This window comes from Sus scrofa, chromosome 7 (assembly GCF_054392235.1).
Source record: "Sus scrofa isolate SSC_HxYL_T2T_F1_AM1 chromosome 7, Sscrofa_HxYL_maternal_Yorkshire_Landrace_v2.0, whole genome shotgun sequence".
NCBI classification, from domain to species: Eukaryota; Metazoa; Chordata; class Mammalia; order Artiodactyla; family Suidae; genus Sus; species Sus scrofa.
The window spans coordinates 54,234,235-54,256,105 of record NC_139389.1 but is presented as its reverse complement, the minus strand read 5'-3'; the positions used below and the strand labels follow the sequence as shown (position 1 = coordinate 54,256,105).

The 21,871-nt window shown below is 39.9% G+C and overlaps 1 protein-coding gene across 8 annotated transcripts in view; it reads left to right on the top strand.

The window, feature by feature from the left end:
• PKHD1 (PKHD1 ciliary IPT domain containing fibrocystin/polyductin) overlaps positions 1 to 21,871 on the top strand; it is a 479,188-nt gene that overhangs the window by 253,274 nt on the left and 204,043 nt on the right. For all 8 annotated transcript variants that reach the window (XR_014810260.1, XR_014810261.1, XM_084968324.1 and 5 more), the window contains exons 51-52: positions 5,159 to 5,224; positions 10,777 to 10,905. Coding sequence is in view for 6 of the 8 variants with exons in the window: in XM_084968324.1 (XP_084824450.1) it covers positions 5,159 to 5,224; positions 10,777 to 10,905 (195 nt within the window). In the remaining 2 variants the exon portion in view is untranslated. The remainder of the gene's footprint in view (positions 1 to 5,158; positions 5,225 to 10,776; positions 10,906 to 21,871) is intronic.

Genomic DNA, 21,871 nt, shown 5'->3' with positions numbered 1-21,871 from the left:
TTGCTCTACCCCTGGGCCCTTGTGAGAACAAAATTGGCCAGCATATAGCTCCGGCAGGCACTTGAGTTGGATCTAAATGAGACTCTCCTACCTCTTAGCAGGAGCCCTATTCTTACACGTTTCTCTCTTTCTCCTGGATGTCTGTGTTTAGAGCAGACTTAGATCATATAGCACTCATCAGAAAAATTGGGCCATAATTGACCCTAAGACTTCTTTTCTTTTTGAGGACCAGCCAGCTATTCTTGCAATCTGGGAAGGATCAACCGGCAGTGCGGCTCCATTGATAAACAAAGGAGATTAACGGTTCTCGTATTACAAACACAAAATCAGAAATCAAAAGCACTGAGAAAACATATGTACAGTATCACAGCTTGTGTTAGGCTCTTAAGCTCTTCCCGAGTCAATACCTTTATTCTCAAGTGATTTTTATCCTTCTCTGTATTTATCCAAATTGGAAACGACACTGCATTTACACTGTCTTTTATAGAGTCAGAGGCACTAAGAGAACTTTGGCGGATCTGGATACATTGCTCACAGCTCTGAATTCTAGGGCTCATCTTGATTTAGGTGCAGCTATAAAGAGAGTAAAAATATATTTCTTGGGTTTTGTTAACTGACTCCTAGAATAATGTTCATGTTGTAATAACAGTATCGATCTTGGCTAACATGTATTGTTTGTGTCAGGTTACCTGGATTATCTCATTTTTTCTTCCCAATCACGAGATAAGGTAGGAAGTACAATGATGCCCACTTTCAGAGGAGGTGAGAGAGGTTCATAACGTGTCAAGTGTCCACATCTAGGACCTGGTAGACCCAGGATTCAAATCCAGGCTGCTGGACCTCATGCTCCCCATCCACTCTCTCAGCCCAGAGGTGGTGTTTGGGAAAAAGCAGGTCTCTGAGCCTGTGCATCTGCTCAGAGCCAGCCCCAGCAGGGCGTGGACAAATGCCGGTGCAGGAAATCAGACCTTTCTCATTTTTCCAACTTTTTGTAGCTTTGCTGCATTTCCTCTGATATCAAAACGTCGCTTCTGAGATTGAATGGTATGCACACACTTCCTTTTCCATGTGTGTCTTACTTTCAGTGTCAGCTTCGGGAAAGAGCTTGCTCTGGAGGTAGGGGCCGTTTGTGCATCTGTAGAGGCTGAATAAAGCCATTGTCTTCAGGGATTGGAAGCCACCAGTACAGACGTGACAGCCCACTGAGCCAGGGGGTGTTGGTTCACCAGGAACAGGCCCTGGCTAGGGGCTGCAGTGGATGAAGATAATGGGAAAACCTGTGATGGGAGGCAGCTCTGTCCAGGGCTGCCGGTTTCTGTCTTCCGGGTAATCATCACCACTGCAAGTGACGGCCACATCCTCATCATAACTACAGGACCTGATACTCTAGTAGCTGGTGGCATCCTTTCCACCCAGGGGATTCTGAATACATTGATTATCTTCCCTCCACTTCCAGTTCCCTCCTTTAGTTAGTGGAGAAAATGTTTCTATTCTTTCCTCCCACCAACCATTCCTCTCCTGTGTATACATTATACTTCTTTTGGGTCAAACAAATCATTTTAAAATGGCTAGATGGGCTTTGAAAAACTCATTACACATGACTTTTTAACTTTCTTTACCTCAGTGGCTATGTCTTAAGGAAGCTAAAATCCTTGGAAGCTATTAACAAGGATGATTTAAATTTTTTATTGAAGTGTCGTTGATTTACAATGTTGTGTTAGTTTCTGGTGTACAGCAAAGTGACTCGATCACACACACACACACACACACACACACACACGAGAGAGAGAGAGAGAGAGAGAGAGAGAGAGAGGGAGAGAGAGAGAGAGAGAGAGAGAGCGCGCGCGCGGATAGCAGTAGGTCCTTGTTGTTTATCTGTTTTATATATAGTAGTTTGTATCTGCTAATCCCAAATTCCTAATTTATCCCTCCTCTGCCCCCTTTCCCACTCTGGTAACCATAAGTTTGTTTTCTGTGTTTTGAGTACAAGCATAATTTTTATAACATCCTTAAGTGAACAGACTTCCTTTACCAAATGATTCTTGGAATTTTTTTTTCTAATTTATCTTTCTTAGATTTTAATTCTATTACAATATTTAATTTCTCTCTTGTACAAGGGTATTCTACTGTTACAGACTTTGGTGCGTTTTTAGAAGTTATTTTGCTGTATTTGTTTTCTTTCTGATGGATTATTATTATTATTATTATTTTTACTATTTTGTCTTTTCGTTCCTTTGAAAGGTTATTTCCTGCCTCCATTTGTTTAATTTGTTGCAATTTCCAGTTAAGTCCTGGCATCCAGAGTAGAGCAGTACAAATTTGGGGTTTCTAGGCTGGCCCATGAAAATTAGGTATCTACATGTCTGACAAAGTCTAGTGTCTTAAGGTACATAAGAAAAGTCCCTCCCTCAAAGATTTAGGGACAGAGCTAAGGATTGAGGCAATCCTGAAGTCTCTCAATAATGTTTGCTAAATTGAGTGCGAGTTTGGGATAAATGTCACAGTATGGCTTTATAAGCGCTTTTCAAATTTAGAAAATATATAGATCAGTGTGAGCAGAAGTGAGTGAGTTAGACATTCCAGAAAGAGAGAGGCCATGCTGCGCTAGTGGCTTTATTATTATTATTATATTAAAATTAGAAAAGTGGGTGAAATATGAATAGCATCAAGAAACATTGTAAGTGAAGCTTGGCAAATGGCGACAAAGCAGAACACGTGAAGACCATGTTGGCTACTGTGCCTGGGCTCAGACGGTGTCCAGTGTGAGGAGCAAGCCACAGACTCAGGCATTTTATAATGGGAACAATTTCCATTCAAGTGTAATGAATTTACACCATTCTGTCCGTTTCAGGTATACCGTATTGTGATTCTGCATTTTTGCAGATGAAAACCACTATAGGTTATTACAGAAAAATTGTAGCAGAGAAAAATGATTAAAATAAGAATAGAATCAGCGAGGTCTTATGGTGGGTGTTTTGAGGGATTATTTTCTTTGTAATGTTCTGAAGCCGATGCTTTGTAAGTAGAAAGAATGACCCCTGATCTCTTCCAGCCTATGACAGAGGAAAGGGCTTAGGGCTCCAGGGAAAGGCAAATGGAGAGCATGCGTGTGACCTGGGCCCCCTGGCTGCAGCCTTCAGCAGCTTGGGTCCTTCGCTGGTGGGAGGTGCTGGCCTGCATGGCATCCGGTAAGGCAGAAAGGTAATTAACCAATAAGAGACAAGGTGTTCCTGAAAAGTGGAGTTCGTGCACCTGATTACTAATTAATCAGGCGTGAGAGCACCTTGTAGATGCATTCACTATTTAATTATAGCAGCCTCTCTTGGCAAAGGAGCATATGTTCCCAGCTTAATCTACTGGTTTATACTGACATCAAATTGTCATTATCAGAAAGAATCAGGCCTTTTGATTATTTCCACTAATTTATTGAACACTTAAAATTAATGAACCCCAGGCCTTTTAAATGTGCTCAGTTGGTTTGGAAGATGGGAGGAGAAAGGGGGGTGGTGGTGAAAAGCCTTCATTAAAAGGACAATTTGTTCGGATCAAGGTAAAGCAAATACATTTCATGGGTGATCTGAACTCTATTGGTGAAAACCACATGAATTCTAAAAGCTGAGCCTTCAAACTGATGGAGAGGGCATAGGATATCAGGGGTGCCTTGCTGACCAGCGCTGACCTCCAAAGAACATATGGTTAAAGGATTTTTTTTCCCTAATTATTTATGTGTCAATTCTCTTGGAAACCTCACTGCAATTATGTTTATTCAAATAAAAGCAATCAAAAGAAAATGTTGGAAATCAATTTTTAGACTCACTAACAAGGACTTCACTTAAAAATATTTTTTCATTTTTTTAATTGAAACATAGTTGCTTTATGATATCACATTAGTTTCGGGCATATAGCACAGTGATTTGGTTGTACATATATATGTACATTTTCGTGTGTGTGTGTGTGTCTTTTTAGGGCCACACTCAAGGCATATAGAAATTACCAGGTGAGGGGTTGAATCAGAGCTATTGCTGCTGGCCTATGCCACAGCCATAGCAACGTCAGATCTAAGCTGTGTCTGTGACCTACACCACAGCTCATGGCAATGCTCGATCCTTAACCCATTGAGCAAGGCCAGGGATTGAACATGCATCCTCATGGATGCTAGTCAGATTCATTTCCTCTGAGCCAGGACAGTAACTCTTATTCTTCATCTTATATTCTCTATATGTATGCTTTTTCAGAATCCTTTCCCTTACAGCTTATTATAAAATAAGTATAGTTCCCTGGGCTTTACAGTAGGTCCTTGTTGTTTATCTATTTTATGGATTTTTTTTTCTTTTGGCTTTTTAGGGCTGTACCTGCAGCATATGGAGGTTCCCAGGCCAGGGGTCTAATTGGAGCTACAGCTGCAGGCCTATGCCAAGCCACAGCAATGCCAGAGCCAAGGAGTGTCTGTGACCTAAACCACAGCTCACTGCAATGCTGGATCCTTAACCCACTGAGCAAAGCCAGGGATTGAACCTGCATCCTCATGGATACTAGTCAGATTCATGTCCTCTGAGCCACAACAGCAACTCCTATTCTTTATCATATATTCTCTATATCATTCTTTTTCAGAATCTTTTCCCTTATAGGTTATTATAAAATAAGCATAGTTCCCTGGGCTATACAGTAGGTCCCTGTTGTTTATCTATTTTACGGATTTTTTTTTTTTTTGACTTTTAAGGCCACACCTACAGCACATGGAAGTTCCCAGGCTAGAGGTCGAATCGGAGCTACAGCTGCTGCCCTACACCTCAGCCACAGCAACATCAGATCCGAGCCGCATCTGCGACCTACACCACAGCTCAGGGCAACGCCGGATCCTCAACCCACTGAGGGAGACCAGGAATCAAACACTCAACCTCATGGTTCCTAGTTGGATTTGTTTCTGCTGCACCACAATGGGAATTCCTGTTTATCTATTTTATATGTAGTAGTATGTATATATTAATCCCGAGCTCCTAATTTATCTCTCCCCCACGCCCATTCCCTTATGGTAACCATTGACCATTTGGGTTAGATTGAAGAGAATTTATCATAAAACCGTCTTTCTCACAAATGAATATTGTTCGTATTAAGATGGTCTTTGTATCACATCTAAGTTGTAGCTTTCTGTATTCAGTTTCAGGTGAAGGACAAATTCAAGTACTTCTCCAGGTGAGGGAAGGGGTGGCCCCAACTATTTCAGGTGAGTATTAATCCACCGAAAGGACTTGCCTGGTACTGCAGAATGTCTTCCAATCGTTTTATAAATTCTTCCCATCACATGGTTTGTAGGGCAGATGTCAGGCGTACAGCTTTTATGTCCGATAACTCTCTGTTGTGTTACCCCTTCAGCTAAAATATATGTGCGGCATGTCAAAGAAAGATATAAGAATGGTGCGGTTGAAAACACTGAAAAGTAAGAATTACAACATGTAAATAAGCACATTTCATAAATTATGGACCATATGTGCACACCAAAGTCCAGATCTGCAGATGGGCCATTAGGCCCCCACCAAATGGAAAGAAAAATTTAGGGTATCTCAAAACTTTAATTGTTCCCAGTAATTTCAGGAAATCAGGGTAAACAAATCCTCCCCAAAAGTCAGATGGTTCTGTGAAATCTTTCTAACTCATAAAAGCTAAACTCTCAAAGACTAAATGACTCGTAAGCACCTTCTAATGTATTTCATTGTTTGTTTTTGTTTATCCTCAGTCAGTTTAACTATACATTTGCAGCAGGAATAAATCTTTTCAAAGGCTGAGCTTTCCTTTGATTTCCAGTGGCATGTTTGTGTTCTGTCAGAGAAGAGCCTAAGCTAATCAGAAAATGATCTAATTCCTCCATTTAAATTAATAAATAAACAAGGTAAAGGTATTGGGCTAAAACCATGAAGGAGAAGTCCTGGCCATCACTACTCCATGCTTATTGGTCTAAGAAGAATATGACGCTTTGTTTCTATATCTGTTTCTGAGCTGCCATAGCATTTGCTCTTTATGTTCCCAATTTTTTATCCCTTTTTTTCCTTTATGTGACTCAAAACGCTTTGTTTGTCGAATGCCTCTCATGTGAGATCTGGGAGGCTACAATGATAAGCAAGATGAATGGTCTTTGACTTCCTGTGATCCCTGGGGGGTGTCAATCAAGTAACTAATTAAATGATTAAGGAGGACTTTTACTTTTTTTTTTTTTTCTATGGCCACACCTTCAGCGTAGGGACGTTCCCAGGCTAGAGGTCGAATCAGAGCTGTAGTTCCTGGCCTACGCCACAGCCACAACATGGGGTCCAAGCTGCATCTGTGACCTATGCCACAGCTTGTGGCGATACTGGGTCCTTAACCCACTGAGTGAGGCCAGGGATGGAACCCACATCAGCACAGAGACTATGTCAGGTTCTTAACCTGCTGAGACACAATGAGAACTCCAAGTTTCCTTTAAAATAACTGTTACCAAGGAAAGACATCTTAGAATTCTCTCCTCTCTGGATATCCTATGTTCAAATTCCCCAAGAAGAGATGCGAGCAGTCGGATCCGAGCCCATTTTGTGGAGAACCTACCTGTTTGGGGGACACTCATGCCAGGCCGCTTCAGAAGATACTGCACTTTCGTCAACATAACATGCCACTCTGCACTAAGTGTAAAGATTTCTGTGTTAAGGCCTCTTTGGAAGGACACTGTGGGTGGCTAGCACTCAGGTTTGTGCAGCAGGGGTCAATTTAACTTGGAGATGCTTTACTTGACCTGTCAATTACAACAAGCTGAATAAAGAGAAAGCAGAAACAGATTCACAGACATAGAGAACAGACTTGTGGTTGCCAAGGGGGAGGGGGAGAGGGAGAAGGAGAGGGATGGATGGGGAGTTTGGGCTTAGTAGATGCAAACTACTTCATTTACAATGGATAAGCAATGAGGTCCTACTGTACCACGCAGGGAACTATATCCTATCTCTTAGGATAGAATATGATGGAAGATAATATGAGAAAAAAATATATATGCATGTATGTATATATTTGTCACTTTGTTGTATAGCAGAAAATGACACTCCATTGTAAATCCACTATACTTTAATAAAAACATTAACATACAAGAAAAAGAGAAAGCCAATGCTTCACAGAGTTGTAGAGTAAGGGAAGGAGGCTCACAGGCTATCCTATCCAATGGCCTCATTTTAAGAATGAGGGCAGTCACATCAGTAGTCAGTGACTGAGCCTGGATGAGAACTCAGGTTTCTAACTCAATCCACTGTCCTTTCTGCTATACCATATAAACCCTAAGGTGTTCAAATTACCTTTTTTGCGTGTCTTAATTTGTGAGTTATTGAAAAGTAATTACATATAGCGAATTTTCCTAACCTGTGTAGGTTGGGACAGGCTATCTTAAGACACAGGGAGTTACAGAATTAGTTTGTTACTGTTCCTTATATTCAAATATTTATTACTGTACTAAATCAAGCAAAGACATTGCTTAATTTCCATGATGGAGAATATATGCACCAATGTCAAAATTTAGATCTGGGTGTGTATTTTGTTTAATGGAGAGCTCTATAAAAATAATACAATTTTTCAATACCAAATATTCTTTAACCAAATAAGAATGGGAGGAGTATGTAAGGCATAAAAAGCATTTGGGGGAGTTCCCATTGTGGCTCAGTGGAAACGAATCCGACTAGAAACCATGAGGTTGTGGGTTCGATCCCTGGCCTTGCATAGCGGATTAAGGATCTGGTGGTGAGCTGTGGTATATAGGTCACAGACGCAGCTGGCCTTGCTGTGGCTGTAGCATAGGCCAGCAGCCATAGCTCTGATTAGACCCCTAGCCTGGGAACTTCCCTATGCTGCTGCAAGCGTGGCCCTAAAAAGACCAAAAAAAAAAAAAAAAAACGTTTTGGGTTAAGGTGTTCTGCTCTAGAGCCTTTTAGCTCGCTCAATCAATCATCTCCATTAAGTGTTCTGATTCGAAGGCAGGGTGGTATAGAATGATCAAATCCACTCATCATAACATCCCTTAGAACAGCTACCTTAAGATTTAGTTCGTTCAATTAGAGGCAGTTTCAGCCCCTCCCATAAACAAGAGTGAAGATGACAAAAGTGTTTGCCCAAATCTGTGATACAAAACAGAAGTGATTAAGGGTTTTTGAGGCCTGGAGTAGGGTTTTAAAGAACTTGGTTATTGCCTGTTGGAAATATCACTGGAAATAGGGACTTCTCTTGCTGGTCTTTGTGGTGTTAGTTAGTAGCCCCTTCAACAAATGCCCCCACCTTATCCCCACCTGGATAGTGAGGGTCTTGAAAAGGAGACAAAATTGGGAGAAAGGCATTATATTATTAGTTTTTATAAAATATTTCCAGAGCACCTTTCTGAGTAAGGCGTGTTCCAAGACATTGCTTGGTTTCCATGATATGGGATATATTTCGTGCTAATTACATTGTCTATGATTTCTACTTGACCACAATTGACATACTTTTATATTACCCTGGGTTCCTAATTTAGACCACGACCACTGGAGAGTTGGGCTCAGGTAGACAAAAGAGTGTTCTCCATGGTTCTGACTTCAGGCATTTTTGTCTTTCCACACTGAAGTCTCCTGGAGCTCTCATAACCATCCTCAGATGTTCAAAAATGCCTCTGGATCGATGATGCCAAAATCCATCTCTCTGACTCAGAGCTCTTCCTCATCCTTCAGATTTACAACTATCCCCTGCTTGCTGTATGTCTCCACCTAGAGGCTTCCAGAACACCCCAAACTCTAAATGGCCCAAACTGAATTTGCTGATGTCTGTCTTAGGCATCTCCACCTAGCACCATCCGTTCTGGAAATCCAGGGTTGCCCTTGGTTCCTGCATCTATGTCACCCTTCCCACTCTGACCTCTGGTTATTTCTCCTGCCCTATCACTTGCCTCCTTCCAGCTCTGTGACGCAGTGACACCAAATTCTTATAGTTCCTCCATGTGATCTCTCATGTTTTCATGTTTTGCCATTGCTCGTGTTTATCCCTTTGTCTGGAATGCAGACTCACCCCCGTTACCTTGATAGGTCCTAAGCCTTTACAATGCAACTCAGATGCTCCCTCTCCAGGAAGCCCTCCTGCCAAGGTCTCACTGCCTCTCTTGGTCAGGGACCATTAAAGAGAAGGCCTCTCAGTGCTCTACTCCCCTCCCCTGAAATATCTGCTTACACAACTCTCGGTACCCCTTTGGGGGCAAACACAGCATTTTACTTCTTTTTGTGTCTCTATTTTTAAGGCAGTTCTGATAGAGAAGGTGCTCATTATTTATGTTTGTGAAATTAAAAAGTAATAGATGAGATTCCCCCTCCCCCAATAATGAGTTCTTGAATCTCACAGAAAATATCCCTAGCTGGAGAAGATGTCTTTCACGGAACAAATATATTTCCTTTAAAAGACCTAATTTCATTTATAGTTTAATTTGAACATTTTAGGTTAATGCTGAGTAAAAGAAGAGCATTTGGTCAGTTGGTCATCTGTGAGCCTTTAAATCCTCCTCTTTTGAGATGATCTTTCTGCCCTTCTAACTCTGTACTTGGGATCACATTCCAGAAAAGAACGTGTGGGTACATTTTTGCCTGATGTGGTGCCATCTCCAAGGAAATCATTAGATTTATACTTCAGTTTCCTGAAGAGGCCACTGGGATGGTTGAAAAGAAAACGGCATTTGATCATTAGGGGCAGAATCAATAAAAACCAGTTGTAACATATGAAATGTATGTAACTTACTGTAAGGAGAGGTGTTCTGACTATTACCCTGCCTTTAACATGCATGAAGGGCTGTGAGGAAAATCACACCCTTTGACTTAATGATTCCATTGCTAAGATTCTATTTTAAAAATAAATCACAATTATTGGCAGATTTGAATAATGATATTTAACACTGCATTCTTTATAATTTAAAAAGAATGTAGGAGTTTCCATTGTGGTTCAGCAGCGTCCATGAAGATGCAGTTTCAGTCGCTAGCCTAGCTCCATGGATTAGGGATCTGGCATTGCCAAAGGCTATGGAGTATGTTGCAGACATGGCTGGCATCCTGCGTTGCTGTGGCTGTGGCATAGGCCAGCAGCTACAGCTTTGATTTGACCCCTAGTTTGGGAACTTCCATATGTCATAGGTGTGGCCCTAAAAAAAAAAAAAAAAAAGAAAGGGACAAAGTCTAAATACCAAACATAAACATTAGGGATTAAATACATTATGGACTTTCTAGATGATAGAATATTATTTAGTCATTAAAATTATGTTTACAAGGAGTTTTAATTACATTAGAGAATGCATGTGAAAAACTGCTAAGTAAAATAAGAACTGAATGTAAAATTGTACATGGTAGGATCTAAATTGTATAAAAATGCTGAGATGTTCTCGAAGGAAATATAAATAAAAGGTTAATGGCAATTATCTGTAGGTGGTTAGATAGCAATGATTTTTTTTTCTTTTTCTTTCTATATTTGCATTTTCCAAATACTTCAGGATAAACATATGCTGTAATAGTTATAATAAGGGCAAAGCATAAATGTTTAATAATGACAGCAGACTATCTTTTCCCTAGAAGGGGAGGGAAAGTAAGTAGTGAATATTTATTTGCTTTATACCTGATAAATGTTTTTATGGCAGGTTATAACATATCTAAAGGCAATTACTTGGGGAAATGAAAATGTCATCAGTATCCTAATATAAGAGTAGAATTTGCAAGTTATCAGAGTGAATCGGATTTTCATAATTACCCTTGCTGTTTTTCTTTTGTTTTCCAGATTCTACCCCTGCACGTGAATCATCTATAAAATGGTCCCTCCCTGATGCGTGGGAAGGCGTGGAAAAGGGTTGGGGAGGACACGGTGGTACTATTCCAGGCTCTGGGGATGACGTCCTGATTTTACCCAGTGAGTGAAACCACACAAATATGGGCTCAAACACCACAGGCCAATTTAATTGGGGATTATCGGTCATTCATATATATTAAACACCACAGTAAAGAGTATAGAAATAAGTAGGCACTTATGTATACAACCTTCTCTTTTGGGTTATTATAGGAGAGGAATTTGATAATCCAGTAAAAAAACGGAAAAAAAAGTAGTTCAGCCTACCTTCATTAAAGGTGAGATAAATAGTCTCCATGTCCAAAGGAGTCAGACGAATCCACCAACTGGATAATTTTTCTAATGTGTCAGAGAACGGGTGTACAGAAAATTCTAGTATCCTTATGTTTGAAAGACACAGAGTGTATGGAAAGAAGCAGTTTGCAAATAGCTCCTTCTCTTTTGCCTTTGTGAATCTTTTAAGGACTGAGAAAAATGACAAGGTCTTCTGTGGCCATGATTTTTCAAAGATGATGGAAAAGGAACAGATAAATGGAAAAATAAGTCTATCACGTATCATCTATCTATCTGTCTAATCTATCATCTATCTATCTATCCATCTACCTACCTAGAAGTCTCTTTTTTGTTTACATAAGAAGGGAAAGATGATTCCACACACTATGCTTGTAAAACTCTTTTCTGCTTTTTTAAAAATTTTATTGCAGTAGAGTTGATTTATAATGTTGTGTTAATTTCTGCTATGTAAGGCAAAGTGACTCAGGACTAGTCAATATACACATTTACTGACAACTAATCGTTCTCCATATATTAACTAGTTTAATCCTCACAATAACTCGTCAAAACAAGGAAGACTATCACCCCTTTTTTTATTTGCGGAGAAATGGAGACCCAGGGCAGTTGGACTCAGAGTCACACAGTTTGCCATTCAGCAGAGTCAGGATTTTGACCCTGACTCAGTCTAATTCTGAGTCAGTTCTTTTTTTTTTTTTTTTTTTTGGTCCTTTTAGGTCCATGCCCATGGCATATGGAAGTTTCCAGGCTAGAGGTCCAATTGGAGCTACAGCTGCTGGCCAATACCGCAGCCACAGCAATGCTGGATCCTTATCTCATTGAGAGGGACCAGGAAGCGAACCCATGTTCTCTTGGATAGTAGTCAGTTTTGTTACCACTGAACCACAATGGGAAATCATCTAAGTCCTTATTCTTAACCATTCAAATACCTTTCCTTTCTAAAAGGACCAAGCGTACACAAAATGAGTGATGGTGATGTTTGCTTTATTTAGGATAGAAAATGAAGGCAGAAAGATCAAAACATACTGCCCACCTTCTAGGCATTGGAGGGGCGCCTGTGTAGCTGTGCACAGGGATGCGGATGGAGGGAGTGGGCTGACCAACACAGACTTAAACTATTAGTATCATCCCACTCCCCTACCATCCACCTCTCTCCATGGAGGATGGAACTTTTCGAATAAACAAGCTCATGAGTCATTCCTATATGGAAAGGAAAAAAAATCTGTTCTGTCTCAGCCATCTCTTTGATGAATCTAGCCAGTGGATTGGCCCTGGGCTATGGTTTTCCCCACTAAGCAAGCTGTTTCCCCCACCCCATGCAGGAAGCAAGAGAAGCTTTTGAAGGTTGCCAAGCTTTCAGTATCCTTTGGGACCTTTATGCTGAGCGAGGAGCGGTCTTAGCTGACTGCCTTGGCACTGCAGCTGACTCTATCCACCCTGGTTGCCGGGCCCCTGGCATTCTCCATCATCCTTCATTCCTTTGTTCACGGTCAGCTTGTAAGATAGACCTGGATTCTCCGTGAAACTGCTCTTAAAGAGCACAAATCAGTGCTTTGGAAAAAGGTGTGCATGTGTGCGTGCATGCTTGTGTGTGTGTGTCTGTGTGTGTGTGTTTGGGGAGAGGCCAGATATTGAATGTTTAAAGTATCTCCCACCACTGGTCCTTTCAGTATTATCAGGAAAATCAGAGAAGTGAAGATTTTTAAACCATGGAATTATTGTTCATTATTTCCTTTTCAACTGGGAAAATAAGTGAATGAAAGCAGATTTCTAATATATAATAAACAAAGTCCTTGCTTCTTATTGCCTTTTCTCTAAGAAGCCCTATTCTAACTCCAGTAGATGATCTTATAGTGACCATCATTTTAATTCATTGCTCTGTTCAGTTTGGGGTCTTATGCAGGAGCTGCTCTGGCTTCCTTTCCCTTCTGATTTTTAGCAGACCCTGATATTTTGACCTCTGATGGACCCTGAGATTGAATTTACCTCCTCCTTCTTTTTTTGTCTTTTTTTTTTTTCATCCTTTTAGGGCCGCACCTGCAGCATATGGAGGTTCCCAGGCTAGGGGTCTGATCAGAGCTACAGCTGCCAGCCTACACCAGAGTCACAGCAACGCCGGATCCAAGCTGCATCTGTGACCTACACCACAGCTCACAGCAATGCCGGATCCTTAACCCACTGAGCAAGGCCAGGGGTCTAACCCGCAACCTCATGGTTCTTAGTCGGATTTGTTTCCGCTGCACCGCAATGGGAACTCCCTACCTCCTCCTTCTACTTGTGGTTTTGCCTTCTTGATCTTCTCTCTGGCTGTCCTGTTTCTTTCATCCCCTACCTCCTTTGAATCAGGTCAGTTTGTTCACTTAAGTCTGGCACAGAATAGACAGAGGGATGGCTCGAATGAAGTACACACCCTCAGTGCTGCCACCCATAATTTAATACCAGAACTAAATCTTTGGTTTCACAGGATCGACTGAGCACAACTATAAAATTTTACAGGTCTGTGGGAAATGATGCCTTCTCCTTTGAACAGAGTCCTAAGAATTACAATTTTCCTGATGATGGTGATGATGGTACCAGCAACTATCATTTGAGTGCTTGAGTGTCATGTGCTGCGCTACGTGTTCTTTGTGGATTTTCTGGATTACTTCTGACAATTGCTTTATGAGTGGATCCCATTATTACCTTCCTTTTATAGCTAAGGACTCTGGGACACAGAGAGGTTAAGTAAACTTGCCCAGCAGTAGCCCAGCTGATAGGTAAAGAGACTGGGCCAGGAAATTGGTTTGATTCCAGAGCCCAAACTCCTTATTTTATATATATATTTAAAAATTCACCATTCCCGCCAGCTCTGATTCATTCGAATCAGACTACATATTATACTGAATTTATCCTTCTCTATTTACTGTTCACATTGTTCCCTTCACTTGCAAGTAAACAACAACATCAAAACTTTTGATTGAATATCTAGCATACATCAGATACTCTACTTGTGGAATTCAATCATACTACCTTCTCATTAGGTGCATCCATGTGGAAATGTTGGAGAAACTTCCCAAAGAATATCTGATGCAATGAGCCATCAGGAGTAGGGTCTGCTGTGCCTCTGAGAGCACATGAAGTTCCGATTCAAGTTCACATTCCTTTTCATTTCAGTTTAACCAACCATAACTGAACCCTCATGGTGGTCAAGGCACTGTACCGGGTGTTCCTGATCTGGGGCTACAAAGGGCAAGTCTGATATTTGCTGTGATCTCAGACAGCTAGTGTCCTAACTGGGCTAATAAAACATAGTACGTAATAACACAACAAATAACTGTAACAAACAACCCAAGTGTTTAGAATCCAAGTGTCTTAGGTGGCGAGTAGAAGAGAGATGGCTTCATGGAGGAAGAGGCATTTGACGTTGACCTTGATAGATGGGATAAGAAACTGAGGGCTAGTTATGAGACAAGAGGGTGTGCTGGGGAGGTAGTGATGCTTTCAGAGATGTAAGATGGACCGTCGGCTAGGAAACATCTGGGTTCACATTTGGATTCTGATGTTTACCAACTGGGTGGCACTGGACAAATTTTAAATATTTCTGACCTTCGTCTATAACATGAGGGCTATAATTAATATATCATCATGTTGATGAGATTAAATGAGATAATGTCAGCACACATGACCACTTCGTGGAGTATTGGCAATAATGGAATTAGAGATGAAAGCTGTGATTTTTTAATGTGTCGGGTGCTCTTTTCCTTCATTTTTCCGTCTGGCTGCCCCTCTTGGCCTCTGGTATTAGCGACACTTTGTATTTGCTTTCCAATGGCTTATTATTTAATTTTCACAACATCCTTGGGAGCTAAATAGGTAATAACTATTATTACAGTAAAAACCCATTTTTACATAATACGATTTTAATGGAACTGCTGATTTTACAAAATGAAAGTGACTGGTAAAGAAGATTTAAGTGATACTTTTGAACCTCTAATATAATTTTATGATGTTTTGTGTATTTTAATTCATTAATAAAGGAAATGTGTAGAACATTCCCATCATTATTCAAATAGAATAGCATAATTTTTCAATAAAATTCTTAGGGTAAATTGCCTATTTCCATTTTCTGGGAAATCAATTTTATGGAATGACCTCAGACCCATCCTATTCCATAAAAATAGGACTTTACTGTACTAATAAAAGATATCACTATTTTAAGTATGGTACCATTTTCCTTCGAGGCTTTCTGTCTTTATAGACATTGGATTTTGAAAGAGCTGTAAATTCTTCTTGGCGGTATTATATGGAGTGAACTGAAGTCATCATGAAGAATTTGCTTTTGTAGTTTAGTTTATGATAACTTTGCTTCACACAAACAAGTATATCTCATTGTCTTTGCCTCCTAAATGCTGGCAGAAATTGGTCTAAATGTGTTAGATTTTCTAACATCTTGTAGAGAGGGAATGGGTTCTATTTAATAAACCATGCAAATTTCAAACCTTCACAAGCATAGCTGGTCCATGTTCAAAATAATCCTGCTAACTTGTACCCCATGTCTTACACCGAACTGCCCTAAAGGATTGGATGCTTCTAGATGTTTCTCTGAAGGAGTTTCAACCATGACAGGATGACCCCCTTTTAACACAGAGCAGGCTTAATGAAAGGAAAATGTGTTATAATTTCAAGTGCTGGGATTCTGTTTTGAAGCGTACAGATATGATATCATATAGCCTCCAGCATGGTTTCATTTTTGCATGTACGTATGGTAGAATTCACTGTGTTCCGTTTTTCCGTATTGCTTTCAACTGTCCTTATTTGAAGAGATGAATGGAGGAGTACTCGTTTTCTTTCATAATAGTGCTTCTGTTTGTTCAGATTTTCAGTACTTGGGTACTTTAAATGGCAGCAAGACTCATCAAAGCCCTGTGATGTTCAAAGACAGCAGTGCTTGACAAATTTCCTTGTTAAGTCGCGAGACATTAAGGTTGGAGAGGAAAGGGTCATAAATCAGGAAGTAATTGTTGTGGGGGAGGAATTTCTACAAAATGTTGTGAGTAACAGCAGTATTAGCTTGATTTACCATTTTCTTACCTGAGATTACAACTGATTTCGGATAAGATATATGTAAGACAGATTTGCGTCTGCCACATCAATTAGAAATCCAATATTCTAAATGTCAGTGTTTTCTTTTGAATAGTTTCAAAATTCTGGTCTTGTCCCATTTAGATTGGACAGAAAAGTCATATACCATCACCCCATTTATTCTGGATTACTAGCAAGTAGAAAGGGGAAGTTAATTTTTTTTTTTTTTGTCTTTTGTCTTTTTAGGGCTGCACCTGCAGCATATGGAGGTTCCCCGGCTAGGGAATCAGAGCTGTAGCTGCCGGCCTACACCACAGCCACAGCCACAGCCAGGCGGGATCTGAGCTGCCTCTGCAACCTATGCTAGAGCTCACGGCAACACCATGTCCTTAACCCACTGAGCAAGGCCAGGGATCGAACCTGAAACCTCATGATTCCTAGTCAGATTCGTTAATCACTGACCCGCCATGGGAACTCCCTAATTATTTTTACTTAAAAAATTTTATTTTGTAATGTAGTTGATTTACTATGTTGTGTAAATGTTTAAAACTGTACACAGTTTCAGGTGTACAGTAAAGTGATTTAGTAAAATATGTATGTGTATATATATATATATATACATACACATATATATACATATATATTCATTTTTAATTGTCTCATCCATTATCAGTTATTACAAGATATTAGGTATAGTTCCCTGTGCTGTTACAGAAGATCCTTGTTGGTTATTTATTTTATATATAACAAGGTATATTTTAATCCCAGTCTCCCTCTCCACTCTTCCCCTTTGTTAATCATAATTTTGTTTTCTGTGTCTATGAGTCTATTTCTGTTAAAGAAGACAGATGAATAGTTAAAGAACAAAGTAATATTCCATTGTGTACATATATATACATAGAAAAGAATGAAATAATGCCATTTACAGCAACATGGATGGATTGAGAAATTATTATGCTAAGTCAAGTATGCTAGACAGAGAAAGGCAAATATCATATGATATCACTTATATGTGGAATCTAAAAGAAGATACAGGATTTCCTGTCATGGTGCAGGGGAAATGAATCTGACTAGGAACCACGAGGTTGCAGGTTTGATCCCTGGCCTCGCTTAGTGGGTTAAGGATCCAGCGTTGCTGTGAGCTGTGATGTAGGTTGCAGATGTGGCTCAGATCTGGCGTTGCTGTGGCTGTGGCTCCAATTAGACCTCTAGCCTGGGAACCTCCATATGCCACGGGTGCGGCCCTAAGAAGACAAACAAATAAATAAAAGAAGATACAAATGAACTTATTTACAAAACAGAGACAGGGCAGTCAACGAAGAGACCTTAGATCCTCTCCACATCGGTATCTTTCTGGGGCTTCTTGGGTTTCCTAAGTGTGTGGCAGCTGGCAGATTCCCAGAAGGAACAGCCTAAGAAGGAGTTCCCCAAGAGTTAGTGCTCTAAGAGACCTGGCCCTCTGAGCCAGCCTTAGCATCCTTGGACTATCATGACATAACATTCCCTTGGTCAGACAGGGCACCAATGCCAACTCAGATACAAGGGAGAAGAATTAGGCTCTACTTTGATTGGGAGGCATGGCAAAGAATTTGCAGCTGTCTTTAATCTACCACTGTGTATGTGTTTATGTGTGTGAGTATGTGTGCACTATATAATTAAAAGCAGATGTACCTGACTTAATTCCAAAGGTTTAAGTGTTTTAGAGTCTGGTCAATTTGTACTGTCTTTTCTCTCTGGGCAGACGTTATTTAAATTCTGTTGGCTTACATGAGTCAGAAATTGAAGAACACCAGGAGACAGACTGGTCAAAGGGGTTTAATTTCTTTATTCTCTATTACCTACCATGCTGGCTGTTATTGTCTTGGCTCTTCCCAGCCTCAAAGTGGGATTTGTTAACCCTCAGATATAACTGGGTCCCTAATCTGGGATTTCTCACCCTGAGATGGGGGATGGATGACAGTGTGTGGGCTGCAACATGGGTCCAATCTCTCTATGCATGACCAGAAGCTTCCTCCTGGGAGAGAGGAGTGCCGTGGGGTGAGGGGAGGCGTGGAGCATGACTAGGTTGAGCATTTTGTTTTTATCAGGGCAGAAATGAAGTCTGCAAGGACAACCGTCCATGTTTCTTTTATCTTATTGAGAACATGACTGAGGAAGCTATCCTTTAAGATTTTATGGGGAAGAACCGACAAATACAATTTTAAGAAGTACTCTTGAGGAGTTCCCACTGTGGTGCAACAGGATCAATGGCATCTCTGCAGTGCTGGAATACGGGTTTGATCCCCCGCCTGGCACAATGGGTTAAGGATCCAGCGTTGCTGCATCTGCGGCATAGGTTGCAACTGTGCCTCAGATCTGATCCCTGGTCCAGGAACTCCATATGCTGTGGGGTGACCAAAAAAGAAAAAAGAAAACAGAATTCAAAAAGAATTTTATTGAAATATTAACAATGTGGTATTGGTTCCAGGTAGACAGTAAGGTGATTCAGTTATACGCAAAGTATATATTATATATATAAATGTATTAAAGAATATTTAATATTTATATGAGATCTAAAAAAGAATATAGATATTTTCTTTTTACATTCTCTTCCATTATATGTTATTACAAGATATTAAGTATATTTCCCTGTGCTGTGCAGATACAGCAGGTCCATGGTCTGTACAGAGTAGTATGTGTATGTTAATCCCAGTCTCCTAATCTATCCCTCTCCCCCCTTGACACAGAGATTTTAATCAACATTATTATAAAAAAAATAAAAGAAAAAGAAAACCTGAAACCGGAGCTCAAAGGACCTTTAGATACTGTTTAAATCTCCTTCTTTGAGGCAGTTTCTTAAAGAAGGGCACAGACCACCATGAACCACACTCCGTGGTTAAGGATGTTGAAGCCATGCCCCTCCCACGAGAAGGAAACATCAGGATCCCAGGCTCCACGGAGCACATGTTTCCACAGACCTCCCCAAAGAGTTTTGAAATTATCAATGTAAATCGACTTTTCATATATCCAGTTATTTGAGAATATGCCATCAAATCTTACTATTTAAGGCAATCTCAGTGCAGAATCCTTTGCAACATGGAATCCTTTGATGAGTTAAATGACTAATGAGCAATTTATTTGTTTTATTTGGAGGGTTTTCCCATGGATTTAATTATATTAAGTAAACAGTAATATATATGTAAAAATATGGATACATAGGATTGTTGAGCTGGTAGGGAACTTAGTGAAACTTAAATGAGCTAAGATAATGTAAGTGTTTTATAAATTGTAAAATCCTGTGAAATACATTAATGTCATTGCCCAAACATATATATATATATATATATATATATATATATATATATATATATATACATATATATATATATATATTTTTTTTAACCAAGGACAAGAGTAGAATTTCCATCTCCTTGTTTTCAAACCAGTGCTGCAATTGCCCTTCTAAAATGTACACGGAGGAACACTGTTGTTTTATTTGTCATATTTTAGATGTTTTGTGTCCCTAAAAAAGAGAAGAGACTTGTGGTTGTCAAGGGGGAGGGGGAGGGAGGGGGATGAACTTGGAGTTTGAGGTCAATAGATGCAAACTATTACGTTTAGACTGGAGGTCCTGCTGTATAACACAAGGTGCTCTATCCAGTGTCCTGGGATAGACCAAGATGGAAGACAGTAGGAGAAAAAGAAGAATATATATATATATATATATATATATATGTGTGTGTGTGTGTGTGTGTGTATGACTGGGTCACTTTGCTATACAGCAGAAATTGGCACAACATTGTAAATCAACTATAGTTTAATAAAAAAGATAAATTATGAGACAAAAAATAAAAAATCAAATAGGTTTGCAGTTGAGAGGCACCGTTGGAGGCTAGGGAGGTCCTTCTAGTTGCAATGACCATGATTCATATGGCTTCTTACAAATGAAGAGCAGTACAGTAATGTCCTAACTAACAGCCAAGACATATGATAGGATGTCCTTGCCAGGGATACACAACTCGGAGTTGCATTTTTTAAAGTATTTTTTTTAATACCTGTATGTTTTCCCCATAAAAATTAAGTCTCAGTTAAAATCATAACAGCGATTTGTATTTCCTGCGAGTGATGAATGGAACATTATAAAAATATAGTAACATAAATTGACACCCTTTCTTTAATCTCAATTTGTCAATCTTTGCTTGATTCAATCGTGGTGCTTGTTTCTGGGCTAATTAGAACTCACTTAGAATCTTCTCTTGGGACCCAAGTCATATAGACCCTGACTATCTTTATGGCTTGCTAACTTGCTGGAACTAATTGGAGTTGTAGTCTAATTGAGTGTTTTTTCAAACTCTTCTGTCTTTACTCACCTGAGAAACAAATTCATCGTCGTAGTCCATTAGTATTAGCATGGTGATTTTCTAGGTGGGGACATACTTCCCCAGAGTTAGCAGATGACAGTTTTGGTGGGCAGATATTGAAGTGTGAAGTGTGTAAGGGAACCAAGATTTATTTTGGTATTTACCCCACCTGGAGAACAACTACTTTATAACTTTACAAACTCCTAACTCTGATCTCTTAGAAATGTGACCCTTTTGGGCATTTGGTGTCCTAGCCCAAGTGGATCCTAAGAGGTAGGCCTGTAAAACCCCTGGGATGCTTTTCTCCAGTTGCAATAGGTGTGATTTCTTTGCTACTGTAACAACTTCTTTTTCCATGTGCAGTTTACATCTACTTTTTGAAGGGATTATGCATTATTTTCCTTAGGACATTGAAGAGTGCTTTGACCATCACAGTATAAACTACAAGCTTCCTAGTAGCAATCAATGTATTGGTGGTTGCTATGGAAAAATATAAGCAGGTGTCATTAGCTTGATAAAAAGAAGAATTGCCAGGTCCTGGCACTTTATTAATTGTGAAAGATTAAGGAAAATGAGGCTGAAAAAGTGACTCAGAACTTTTGTGTGAAAGGTGACTCAGAACTCTGGGCACCATCAGCAGAATTAGAGGCTGCAGGGGAAGGAATACGTTTAGCAGGGAGCATAATAAATTCCATTACAGACATACATTCAATTTCATGTGCAGATTCCAAGATGGTCACAGGAAATATGGACCAGGAGTTTGGGAAGGAAGAGAGTTGGCAATCTGGATTTAAACCTGCTAATCCTCAGAAGAGTGAGAGCCAGCATGGGGGCCATCCTGGGAGTGCAGAGAGATGAAAGGAGCAGGTAGGAGTCAAGATCTTGGAGGAAATTCCAAATTTAAGTGGCAGGAAGAAAACCTAGAGGAGCCGTCATGAAACCAGAAAGAGAAGTCAAACAACAGAAGGCAAAAAAAAAAAAAAAAAAAAAAAAAAAGCAAAAGGGCGATATCAAGATGGAGATGGTTCGAAGTAAATTTCGGTAGTTTTAGAAACTTCCTGAGAAAAAATTGTGTACTCTCTGGAGGCTCCTATAATCAAAGGAAAAATTGAATGCTCATCTTGCTTTATATTTTCACACATCTGCGTTGGGTCTTTATGAAAAACTCTGGTATAGATCAATGTCTTCAAGGATCCCTATATTTTAATGGTTATATTCCATTTATAGTTATTATAAATATTAGCTATATTTCCTGTGTTGTACAGTATATCCTTTTAGCTTAATTTGTGCATAATACTTTGTATCTTTCATTCCCCCTAACTCTGTCTTGCCGCTCT